The sequence below is a fragment of the Antechinus flavipes genome, chromosome 4 (assembly GCF_016432865.1).
Source record: "Antechinus flavipes isolate AdamAnt ecotype Samford, QLD, Australia chromosome 4, AdamAnt_v2, whole genome shotgun sequence".
Taxonomy (NCBI): Eukaryota; Metazoa; Chordata; class Mammalia; order Dasyuromorphia; family Dasyuridae; genus Antechinus; species Antechinus flavipes.
In genome coordinates, this window is record NC_067401.1 from 274,955,747 (window position 1) to 274,968,996 (window position 13,250).

At 36.1% G+C, this 13,250-nt stretch overlaps 1 protein-coding gene across 1 annotated transcript; it reads left to right on the plus strand.

Annotated features, from left to right (window-relative positions):
- Window positions 1-1,850: 1,850 nt before the first annotated feature.
- On the plus strand, window positions 1,851-8,993 carry TSTD3 (thiosulfate sulfurtransferase like domain containing 3). The gene is made up of 4 exons (XM_051997445.1): window positions 1,851-2,262; window positions 7,534-7,713; window positions 7,885-8,044; window positions 8,285-8,993. Exons 1-4 carry the CDS (start codon window positions 1,956-1,958, stop codon window positions 8,349-8,351), a joined length of 714 nt encoding a protein of 237 aa, XP_051853405.1. The 5' UTR covers window positions 1,851-1,955; the 3' UTR covers window positions 8,352-8,993.
- Window positions 8,994-13,250: the final 4,257 nt, after the last annotated feature.

Here is a 13,250-nt window from a genome sequence, read left to right on the forward strand (position 1 = left end):
TCCTCATTAAAAAAAAAAAATTCAAAAGTTGATCAGCAGAATAGATTAGGCACACAAGATCCAGAAGCAAATGAATATGGTAGCAATTTTAAAATTTTTTCAGTGAATAAAAATGTATTTTTTCTTCTTCCCACGTCCAACAAAACCCTTATGTCAATTCAAATTTTCTAACATTTAGACAGTTCTATAGCAAAAAGTACTGTGCTATGCAAAATCAGGCAATAAAACCCACAGCTTATGGGGAAAACAGAATTGGGACAAAATGATCAAAACTTCATTAGGAACCCACACAAAGACAGGAACCTAATAAAAAATAAATAATATATTATAAGTAATAAAAATAAATTAATTAAATAAAGTTTTTAAAAAATAGAGCACTAGCCCTAAAGTCAGGAGGACTGAGTTCAAATATGACCTCAGACACTTAACACTTCCTAACTGTGTGACCCTGGGCAAGTCACTTAACCCCAATTGCCACGGAGAGGGGAAGGTGGGGGAGAAAGGGAAGTTAACAATTTTTTATATGTTAAATGATTAAGAAATACATAAATATAGTAGCATCCATGACCTTGAGCTGCTCCTCAGCCTGTATCAGAGTTCTCAAAAGCTTCCTGTTTGGCAAAGTCTTAAGAAAATTGTACTCAACAACAGGTCTTAAGGGTGGTGGCCCCAGGATGGAGGCGATGGCAGTAGGGGGTAGGGCTGAAATGGACCAATCCATAGCTACTACTTGTCAGAAGATATGCAATAAATGTGACAAATTTACAAGTTTGCTTGTAGAAGTATTAGAAACACTGCAGCTATTATTTTTCTGGTTATAGTCACTTCTCATCATTTCATGCAAGTTTTCCCAAGTTTCTCTAAAACAATTCCTTGTATCATTTCTTAAGAGCACAATGGTATTTCATTACATTCATATAGTATTTCTTTAATTATTCCTCACTTGACAAGCACTCCCTTAGTTTCTAGTTTTTTGCAACCATAAAAAGAGCAATTACAACACAATGTTCAAAAACAAAACAAAACACAAGAACCCTAAATATAGGGGTAAAGACTCACTATTTTTTTTTAATGCTGGGAAAAATGGAAATTAGTTTGATAGAAATTAGGTTAAAACAACACCTGACATCATATAGTACAATAATCTCCCAATGGATTCATATAATTGGAGATAGTCAAATAAAAGAAAGAGCAGAGAGCAGAGAGAGACTTTTCATCACCCTGGAAAGGAAACGAGTTCCTGACCAAATAAAGATTAAGGAAAATCACAGGAAATAAAATAGATAACTTTAAATACATAAATAGAAAAAGTTTATGCATAAATCAAGTTAATGCAAACAAATTTAGAAGTGAAACAATTAAATAGGAAAATATCTCTTCAGCAAGCTTCTTTGGAAAGGTTGCTATAGTCATAATATAGATATAGGAAATTTATTCAAATATATAAAAACAAAAACCATTCTCCAGTTGATAAATGGTCAAAGGATAGGCACAGGTAAGTGTTCAAGGGGAGGAAACTATCAACAATCAGGCCAAAAAAAAGTATCCAAAAGGAGAATTTGTAGTTCCATATGATGTACAAACCCTTTTCTGTTCTTTGCATATGGAAATGCTCATGTCAATTTTTTAATGCAAGTAAAAAATAATAAAATCATACTAATTTTGGAGTCCCCAAGACCTGGGTTTAAATGCCATCTCTTTGCTTCCCATCCTACTTAGGCAAAGCACTCAACCATTCAGGGCCTCAGTTTCCTGATCTGTGGAACGAGAAGAAGGTTGGATTAGGTGATCTCTGAGAATACTTTCGGCTCTAGCTCGTTGAACCTATGCTACTGGGGGCAGGGGAAGGCAAGGATCGATGAAATAACTAGGAAGATGCCTACTCTCGCCCTAGGACAGGGCCTGGGTAGGGAGGGCACTGGGCGGAAAGCGCGGAGTGGAGAAAGAGGGTGGGGATGAAGCCGTGGCACCGCCTCTTAAAGCGGAGGCTAAGCCGGGCCGGCTTAGGCGGAGATCGCCGGCTGGAGCGGCGAGGGTTAGATAAACTCACTCCGGGCGGAAAAGACCTACCGAGCCGGGCAGAAGGTGCGGGGAAGTGGGTGTGCACCTCGTGGAGGAGCCGGGCCGTGGCCATGTCCTCGAGGGCGCTGTGGCTGTTACGGAGCGCGGCCAGGGCTGGCCAAAGCTCGGGGGGTTGGCGAACCCACGCTCGCGGTTCTCTGGCGCCAGGGACAGCCCCCCGGTCGGCTGCCGCCTGGAGGGGTGAGTATCCGATTCACGCTTTCCTTCGGGATGTGAGAGCTGGTGACCGGAGGATGGACCCACCAACTCTAGAACCGGGGGAGGCCGTTGGATTGGCTTCCAAAGCAGGAAGAAACCCAGAGCTTGCTACCTTCCCCCAGCCAAGTGGGCGGAATCCCCGGCTTCGGGGGTCGCTCCGGAGATGTGCACCGGGGAGAGTGGAAGAGGGTAAATAAAATGCTGAGGCCTCAGTTTGTCCTTGGTGCACAGAGGGTAAATCCTGGGCACCGAAGAAATTACTTTCGCCACTGCCTCTACTAGGGGGAGGAGGAAGGCGGGATCATGGTCGCAGTTTTGGCCTTAATTCAGAACGAAGTGACTCCCTCTTCTCTGTCTTACATTAGAGACTGATAACGGCACTGCAAGGTTTTAGCCACATTCTACCTCTCCAGTTTAAGATGGGTGGTTACAGGCCGAGTCTGTCTCGTCGTTGTCACTTTTGGTTGATTTGGACTTTGGTTCTCCCTTTGTAAATAAAGCAAAACTTGCATATCCTTTTTTCAACGTTGCCAAGAGCACTGCTACATCAGTCTCTAAAGACCTTATGGGTTTGTAACGATTGTTTATGGGATCATAGATGTAGAGTTAGAAAAACCATCTGGACAAGCCTCTTTCCTTTTACAGATGAGACCCTGAGAAACTAAGGTGAAGCGTCTGAGTTCATGTAACTAGTAAGCAGCAGGGCTGGGAGAGGGAGCCTACATTCTCCTATCCCACATCTGGCACTTTTCTAAGCCAGCGCAGTGGTGGATTGCATACTGAAGCTGCCAGCCAGAATCTTTAAAATTTTACCTGACTTGTCAGAAATTTCTTAAGTTTGTGCTTTGAGAAAGCAGTTTTTCACATATTCCCTTGCAAATACCAGTTGTTTAAGATGGGGGGTGAGGGGAGAAGAGGTTTTTTTTTTTTTTTTTTTTTTTTTTTTTTTTTTTGAGGTGAAAAGGGAAGGAAATTTTTGTTATTTTAAAGGCTTAGGTCAATAAATCAAACTATACTAAAAAGACAAGTCAAGTCTGATCTGTTTTTTTTTTTTTTAATCAAAATAATTAACAAAAGAATCCCATCTTCCAGGCCTAGAATTTGGAACTTTGTCCCTGCCTTTTAGATTGTTCTCTTAAAAATTCAGGTCAAGGCCACCTTCTATATGTGAATCCTTTTCTTTCCTCCTTCCCCCAATTATCTGGTATTTATTTATTTTAGGTATACTTTTATATACTTATCTCTTCTCCCTCTTTCCCACCTGCCCCCCAGGGTAAACTTTGTGAGAACAGGGACCATTTTATTTTGTTTTTGAATTACTAGCGTTTAGGTAGGAAAATAGGAAACAAACATTTGCTAAGGCACTTGCTGTGCTCCATTTTAAATTAGTATCTGATCTGATCCTCACGACAGCACTGGGAGATGGGTGCCATTATTAACTCCATTTTACAATCGAGGACATTGAGGCAGACAAAAGTTAAGTGACTTGCTCTGGGTCACATAACCAGGAGATATATAAGGCTGGATTTGAACTCTGGTCTTCTTGACTCCAGGAAACACAATGTTTAGCACATAGGTGACTAATTTGTATTTGTTGAGTGATCAGTTATACTACCCTGGAGACAACAAGGTGATTAAGAAATGACCTAGGAATCAAAAAAGATTGGGTTCATGGCTCACTTCTGATACACATTGACTCTACAATTTTTTAAGTTGCAGAGCAGATGCTAATTTGCATAGAGGAGTGGGAGGCATTCTTCATTAGAGTTCCCTAAGTATCAATGAAATATACCATATCTGTTCTGAAAAGAAAATACCATCATTCTATTAGAGCTCCTAAAGCTTTTTAGATATATAATTATTTTTTCTTTATAATAATGCCAGCGAGGGGGCAAAGTGGATAGAGTTGTGGGCTTGGAGTCAGTAAAACCTGAGTTTAAATTTGGTTTCATATATTTTCCATATAGGTGATCTGCGTAAGTCATTTAATCTCTGCTAGCCTCAGTTTCCTCAACTGCAAAATGGGGACAATAGTAGTACCTACCTCCCAAGATTGTTGTGAGGATCAAATGAGATAACCTTTGTAAAACACTTAACCTATTACATAGTAAATGTTATATAAACATTAGCTATTATATTGAAATAGTACAAATAAATTTTGCAACATTATTCAATTTTAAAAAGACTAATATTAATAGAAGACAACAGATATCAGCAAATGTGAATACTTAAACTTCATGAGTCCCATTGATTTGTTCAGGTAGCTTTTACAGATCAAAACATAATCAGCATCTTGCTTGAATAACATGATGAAAAATTTTTTAGAAGAATGTTATCTTCCACTTGAACTTTGTAACTTAAAAACTTAACTGTGACAAGTGTAGATTCAGCAAGGTTGGTTCTTTATAATGATTTGTAAGAAATTATAGAATAATTTTAATGAAAAAGAATCTTCCTAACAAAAATAAATATACACTATCCAATTTCAATTCTAGTAGGGAAAAAGCCAGGTTGGGGTCTGGAGTTTAGAAAACTGCATTAGATTCTTGTACTTCATTTTGGCTCACAATCACAAATCAAGGACAATATCATATCTTTTAATTTTTCAAATCACTTTGTAAGGCAAATATTTCTAGAGAACATTATAGAGGTTATAATTCTGAATTAAATCATGAACACAACTTTACAATTAAAAGCAAAAGTTGAGAAATTATAATCCAACATTTGTTGTCCTATTGTCTAATTCTCACCATGCATAGGATCTCTCATCTGGAAGAAGGATTTTGGGACTTGATCACTTGTCCTGATACTTTCCCCACTAGAACCTAAGTGCTATTTGGCAATACTTTTGAATAATTTGAACAATACCATGTTCATTGAATATGAAATGAACCCTTTTTTGTGTGTTGTATGCCATTTGAATGTGAGTTATCTCAGTTTTATTTTTGTTTACCCAATGCTTGGCACATAATAAGCAGTTGATGCTTTTCCATTCTACTCCCCAGCTTTCACCTTCTGAGTCATCAAATAACAAGAATAATTTGGCCATCAAGGCAAATTGTCCTGTGGAAGCATTTGCTTAGTGCACTTTTTTTTTTTTTTTTAGTCACGAGAGCCCTCTTTATAGAAAGGTAAAACATTTAAGATTAGAAACACATTTCTGAAAGAGGCCAATCAGCTTTTCAGTGCTATAGTTGACAAATGGACCCTTTGATAAGAAATGTCATTGCTAGAAAATCACAATAGGTTTCTTTTCCCACTTGATAGAATTTTATTTTTTCTAATTATATGTAAATATAGTTTTCAGCATTTATTTTTACAAGATTTTAATTTCCATTTTTTCCTCCATCTTTTCTTTTCCTCCCCTTCCCAAGACAACAAGCAATATGATAAAGATTATACATGTATTCATTGATCTCGTGATGAAGAGAGCCATCTACACCTCAGAGGATTTGGGGAACTAAGTGTGGAACATAACATTCTCACTTTTTGTTGTTAGTTTGCATTTTGTTTTCTTATTCATTTTCTTTGATTTTTGATCTGATCTTTCTTATGCAGCAAGATAATTGTACAAATATGTTTACATATATTAGATTTAAACATGTAAACATTTTAACATGTAAAAAAGGTTATACATGTTATATTAAACATATTTTCATATTAGTCATGTTGTGAAAGAAGAATCAGAACCAAAGGTAAAAACTATGAGGAAAAAAAAAAGTGAAAATAGTATCTTTGAATCTGCATTCAGACTTCATAGTTTTTTCCCTGCATGTGGATAACAGATCACAATAGTTTTAAATCTTAGTTGTTTCCAAAACTAACTGCTCTCAGAATGACTTCTAAAACTTCATTTGCATTCAACTATATAATACTGAAAGGGATTAGAGGGGTGGAAGCATACTTAAAAATAGAACCATAAATTTAAAAAAGGAACTTAATAAATGATATCCACCTCCATTATGTACAGGTTGTCAAGAGGATCAGATGCGATAGTGACACATAATTAACCAACAAACTTGTTTTATTTTTGCTTTGGAATGATGATTTCATTAGTGGGTAGAAATCTAAATTTAGATAAATTTTAAGACTTGGTTCTTAGTTCCTAGATAATAAAAATTAGTCCTCAATTTATCTTCCTGTTTGAGGCTAATAATCCCTTTTTAGTTTAGTTTCCATATTAAAATGAAATGAGACTTATTCAATAAAGATATAGATCAAAGATGCTACAAGATGATTCAGCTGAATGACGCTCCCCTTTCCTGTAGCTTTTCAGTTGATCTTCATTTAAGTCACAGGGAGGCTATATAGAGTTCCTCATGGTTTTTTTGTATTCAAGCCACCAGGAAGTGATATCAATCGATATTGAGCCAATCAGCAATCTTGAAAAGTTTCAGTATTTTAAAAACCAACCTAATTTACATGGATGTAAGGTTAGGATATTTCTCTTACCATATTTTAAGGTGTAAAGATTTAGTCTTGTAGTTTAGAAGAAAAGTGGATTAGATGTTGGAAGGGCTGTCCTATAGATTTTAGGGGCCTAATTTTGAGGAGGTAGAGAATTTACCTTTTTGAAAGTGGTGACTTCATTCTGACAGAATTATGCTTGGAGAATGAATTAAGGTAAAACTTTGACAAGATTGTGGGGGCCTGTCCCACAGAACTGGATCCTGACAGTGAGAGCTTTTAGCATTTCTTTTAAGTTTTGAGGATTTGGCTTAGATATTTGAAAGTAGATGCAGATGAGGAAATAGCATGGAACTGTAAATTTGCATGAAGTAACTTGTGAAATTATCCATAGAGATCTGTGAATAGTATCATATTTATTATGGACACTTATAACTGATCCCAAAGCCTCACATTAGGATTTATTATTTATTTATTTTGTATAATGGTTAAAGAATTGACCTCAAGAGCCAGGAAAAATTTGGTACAAGTCCTGTCTCTGTTATCCACTGCCTTATGGATGGACAGGTTGGCCTTAGGCAAAGTTCTAAGATTATAAATTAAGGACAAGTTTCTGATCTGCCTCAATTCAAACAATTTCTTCAATGGAAATACCTTACACTTAAGAATTTATTGATCTGAGATACAAATCTAATCAAAGACTTTTTATAGATAACTGTTTCACTTTACATTGTCTATTATAAGGAATTCTTTCCCCTTTAGTTAGCTGAAAAGCCACTCTCTTCTCATAGATTCTCCACAATGTCTACAATTCTGGAATAATTTATATTTTGGGAATTTTTTTAGAATTGAGATCATCAGAGGGAGGCCACCATCTCTTCTGTACTGCTGCTTCTCAGAATATCACCTACAAAGACCTGAAAAAATTGCTGCATTCCAAATCCAAATCCAATTTCTTGATTGATGTTAGAGAGCCATGGGAAATTCTAGAATGTGGACAAATTCCAGGGTCTCTCAATATACCATGTAAGTGTTGCCTTACTTGAAATATAATGTACTTAAGATCAGGGTGTTCCAAAAGTCTTAGTGCAATTTTTAACCTTTAAACTCCACTAAGACTTTGCAGATTTCCTATATGATATTTTCATTGTGAATTATCCTATAATTCATTTTAAATTCTTGAATGTTTTCCTTTAGTGGGCGAAATAGATCAGGCTCTACAAATGAATTCAGAAGACTTTAAAGAGAAGTACAATCAAGATATGCCTTCTAAGTCTGACAGCCTGGTGTTTTGTTGTCTAGGAGGAGTGAGAAGCAAGAAAGCTCTAAATACTGCCTTATCATTGGGTTATGAAAGGTAAGTAGATATTGCAGCAAATCTAACTCTAAAATGTGTAATTCATCATTTCTGATGAATTAATTTTCAACTGGGATTTACATTAGTTTTCCTATAATTATTTTGGCCCATTTATTGGTTCTTGTGATATGAAAAGTCCTTGTGATGATATAGGTGGTAGTTATATGTCATTTCTCTCCCATAATTATTATTGTTTAATAACAATGTGAGTAGTAGTTATTGTTCCATGTCTATTTTCAGTGCTCGACACTATCCTGGAGGTTGGAAAGAATGGGAAAGCTTTGAATATCCAGAGAAGAAAAAATGACATGACAATAAATTTTGAAATCCCAATGAACTGTTTTGAAAATTATTTTACAGGTAAATTATGTTATATAGATCTGAGTGTTCTAGTTCTAATTGTGTAACCTGAGAGAATTCACTTTATCTTCTTTGATTCAACATCTTGGTTTGTAAAATATGAATTATGATATTTTCTTTAATTCCTTGAGGTTGTTATAAAGATCAGCCAAGATAATTTATGAAAGACCTAATGAATTATAGATGTATAGTAGTAAAAGTAATTCCACTTATACATTTTAAGAACTTAAAACAAATATTGTCTTTTTCAAAACTGAACTTGAACTTTTTGAAGAGGAAAAAGGGAGAATTAATAAAGAAGTAAACTTTCTACTTCAGCTTTAAGGCCATTCGTCAAAAAGAGACCAATGTGCAGAGAAAAGGTTTTAACATAATTAGCTAGCTATTCTGAAATGGAAATTTAACATATTAAAAGCAACTCTCATATCCATGACATTTTGTGATAAATTTTTGACTAATAAACTTCTGTATAATGTTTGTGTGCCAATGAGACCTAATTTGGACATGTCCCTTTCATTGCAGCCATTTGGAGATTTAATGGGTTTTCTCCTAAAAAATCAGACAGACTAATAAATGTTTAAAGCAAAAAGCCCTTATTTCTACATTTTTTTTTTTTTTTTATCTCGGGCAAAGGAAGACTTAAAATCAGCTGGGTGGTGCAGAGGGTAGATTCTGGATTTGAGGTCAGGAAGACCTAAGTTCGAATCCAACCTTGAATACTTGCAAATTGTATTTTCATAGCAATTAATTTGACCTGTGTTTGCTTCAGTTTCCTCATCTGCAAAATAATACCACCACCTACTTCCTAGGGATGTTGTTAGTATAAACTGAGATTTGTAAAGTGTTTTGCAAATTTTAAAATGCTATGTAAATGTCAGCCAATATTATTATCTTGAGGTGGGAACAGAGGGTTAGGGATATCAAAGGAAGAACACATGGCAGTAGTATGTCTTCCCTTTCCTTCCACAGGAAGACCTTAATCATAGCACTTGGTGAAGCAGAGATCTATGGGTTTATTGGAAGGGGACAGGTTATTTCTCAACTGCTTGGTTGAGTAACCATCTCATCTCTGTCATCTGATTGTTGAGAGATACTAGGGATTAGCCAGTGAAGCCTCAGCTAGCCAGACACAGAGATTAAAAGTTTTCAGATTTTGAAGATTATAGAAAAGGGTGGGATATTTTGTTTAGAGTAAAAACAACCTGCTTCCAGAGATCTAAGCCCCAAAAGCCAGAATTGTTTTTTAGACTGTAATAGAACTCAGCATGTATTTATTAATCCCGTATTATGTATGAGGCATTCACTGCTCTAGTGCTGAGGATTAAAAAAAAATCCAGTCAGTCAGCCAGGAAACATTTATTTAATGCCTACTTTGTGGCAGGCAATTATGTACTAAACAGTGGGGATACAAAGAAAGGCAAAATACAGTCTCTGCCCTCAAAGAGTTCACAATCTAGGGGGAGAAAACAGCACATAAAAATAAAGTGAAGAGGTTGAAAAAGGAGAGGAAATGATAAAGACCTGATGTGAGCTAGGTAGGATGGAGCTGCAGTGGGCCCCTACCTTAAAAAAAATTAGATTGGGAGGTGCTTTCTGATATCTAACTCTCTTCTCTCTCCAGATGAAGGAAAGGTCAGAGTTAATGCAATCTTGCAGGAAAATGAATTAAAGGAGATAGACGATAATGAAGTCCAAGAGATCAGCCCAGATGGGAAATCCCTTCTCTTGAGAAGATTCTAGTCTGCTAGAGGGTTCTTTTGTAGGTACACAGACAGGTATAATAGAAGGTAGGAAGTAAAAGAAAGCAAAAGAGATATCCAGACATGTGTGTTAGAAACAACTGAGAGAATGAGGGAAGATTACATTGGGGAGTTAAAACTTTGAAAGGAGATAAATATTATGAATGTCAGAAATGAGGAGTCCATTAAAGGTATGTATAGGGTGCAACTTAGAAGGGCATCTGTCAAGTTCAGAAAATATTTAGTAGTCTATTTTGTTTGATATATTGAGTAGATGAGCTAATATGAAATTAGTCTGGTCAGTAAGTTGGAGGAAGGCTAAGAAATTCTAATTTTGTGTTAAGTAATAAGGAGCTACTGAAAGTTTTTGAGCAGGGGACTAATATTGTATGTTTTGGGCAGCTATATGAAGGAAAGATTAGAGTGGGGTGTCTAGAGACAAGAAGAAAATATGTAAACTTAAATAATAATCCAGGTGCCTGATGGTGTGAGCTTGAAACCCCATAAATTTCATTCCATTGCAACTCATCTTCCCCCCCTCCCCAGCAGATTGGCCCTTTCTTACTCTAATTTTTAATGATTCTCTACTAGTTGCTTCCCAGCTGGCAAAATACACAAATATTTCTCCTTCATCTTCTAAAAAAATCTTCATCCTATCATCCTTATTAGTTATTAGTTACCCACTTTATTTCTCCCCATTGTGGCTAAACTCTATGAAAAAGTCCTCTCACTTGTTGCTAAATCTTTTCCACTCTATTTTGATTCATTAGTGCCTTCAATACATTGAAACTACTCTCTACAAAAAGAGAGCTCTCTGAAAAAAAACTAGAAGAGGACAATAAAAATGAAAGTCAAAGGAGAAAAGAGTAATTAGGAAGAGGGAGGTAATCAATGTTGTCAGAAGCTCAGAAAGAACAAGGATGATTGAAAATGATCACTGAGTTTAGTGGTAGGAAATAGTTTTAGTAACATGGTTTTACAGAAGCTAGATTTCAAGGGTTTATAGAGTGACTAGTTGAGAAGTGAAAAGTGAAAAGAAAAAGATAAGAGAATGGTTAGGCTATGTTTAAAGATTGGGAAGGCCAAGGATATTTTTAGGCCATAAGGAAAGAGTTGATTTAGAAGAAGGAAGGAAGAATGTCCTCTGGGAGAAAAGAAGAGTTGGAATCAAAAAGATTAGCTTTAGTAAGAATTGCTTTCTCAGCCTTTGAAAGTTGAATTAAGTAGAACAAATGAAAATATAGAATATAGAAATGTAGACTAGGAGAGTTAAAGGAGCTCACAAATTATACATGTGATTTTTTTCAGCAATATGTACAAATTATAAAAGTTGAGGAGGGAGGGAAATATAAACAACTCTGGAAGTGTGAGGGATTTTTGGACTGGGACAAAACATTTTTCACCTCCTTAAGGAAGTTTCCCAATGGGACAAGGAATCTAGAGCCAATAACCAGTAGATTCACTACAATTCACAGCAGCAAGACAGGTCAGCTGAGTAAAATGTTGCAACTTTGAACTTTCTAGTTACTTGTGTTCACTGACTTGCTTGGGTGCATCTCCATTGGTTAGTCTGTATTCTTCTTTCCCTAACCTCAGCTCTTCATCTCCCTCACCCTTAACTATTCAATGTTTTATTCCAGATTTTCCTGATCCATATTTTAAAATTTTGCTTTCATCAAAACTTATTTTTCATTTCTTTGTATTTTGGCATTCACTGAGTTCTGGCTTCTCTACACTGGTTTATATATTTTAACTTACTATATAAAGTTATATACTTCCTTGGATTCACTAGTGGAGGTGTTAAGAGTTGTAATCCTTCATGTTCCTGCTTGACATTTTCAGATTTCCCTTTTATTTCCAGAATCTCACTCACTCTTAAACTTTGACATGGATTCATCCCAAATTTATCATCTAATCCTTGATATTCCTTCAACTTTTCTAACTTCCTGGTGCCTCAATCTACTCAGTTCCCATGATTTAATCTATATCAGCTACACAGATGATTGTATCATTCATCTTACCATTATTTACAGGTATTCTACTTCCATATTCAGGAACTTTGAATTTCCTTTATTGGCTCATAATCTTAACTTTCCATCTATCTCTCTGCCTTACTTTTCCTAAAACTACCCTTTGTCTTCACTGTGAATTCCAGTCCCCTAGTATTCAATACTTTGTCATACTTTCATCCTGCTCTGGCTATACTCCCCACCCTTGTAAATATTGATTTTTTGGTGAAGTAGTCCAATTCTGAATCCTGGGGTCTCTTATCCTATATCCTATCACCAATCCTCCTTCAACCCAAATTATTTCCTAAGTCTACCTCCTCCAATTCTGTTTATGTACTATTAAATCATTGTTGTCTTCTGTTGGAATCATGAAACATTGTTGATTGAGTCTATTATGAAGTTAAGTTCCCCAGTCTTAATTGGGCACTCCCTATAGCAAGGTAATTCCACTTCTCTCTAATTGATTTTCTTTCTCATTCAAAATAAGACCTGTTTTTTTTCTCTTCAAGCCTCCAATGTCATTTCCTTCCCCTGGTCTCTCTGCAGAGGTCCACACCTCATACTTTGCCCTTCTCACTTTTTTATCTCATATTCCTTAGTCATTAACCAACACTCTCTCTTCTTTCATTCCAGTCTCAGAATCCTGTGACTTCTGCTTGCCAAGACTAACACCTCTTTAAGTACTCTTGATCGTATTTCCTTCTATCTTCTCTAGCATGTAGCCCCAACATTATCCCCATTCTATCTAATCTTTGATCTTTCCCTATCTGTTTTATCAAACTCTGATGCCTAAAACACCCAAATCTCTTCCATTCTTAAAACAAAACAAAACAAAAATAAAACAAAACAACCTTAATCATACTATGCTACTGGCCTTAGCTAAATTGTTTGAAAGAGGTATAAACAGGAGACAGAGCTTCCCCTTCACAATTCCTTTAAATCTAGGAAATGTGACAGACTATATTAAAAATCAAGCTCAAACCCCAAATTCATTAGAGAGACTTGGAAGATGCAGAGGGTCAAAAGTGTGTGGGAGGTCTGGGCTTGAGAGTGTGGTCACAAAGGGAAGGGGGGGGGGCTTACTAATTGTGGTAACAA

What these genes read in the sequence shown, in the direction of transcription:
- TSTD3 (XM_051997445.1), top strand. Translation starts at nt 1,956, where the DNA reads ATGAAGCCGTGGCACCGCCTCTTAAAGCGGAGGCTAAGCCGGGCCGGC. An exon ending in GTCGGCTGCCGCCTGGAGGG is followed by an intron (nt 2,263 to 7,533) that starts GTGAGTATCCGA and finishes GAATTTTTTTAG; the next exon opens with AATTGAGATCATCAGAGGGA. An exon ending in AGGGTCTCTCAATATACCAT is followed by an intron (nt 7,714 to 7,884) that starts GTAAGTGTTGCC and finishes GTTTTCCTTTAG; the next exon opens with TGGGCGAAATAGATCAGGCT.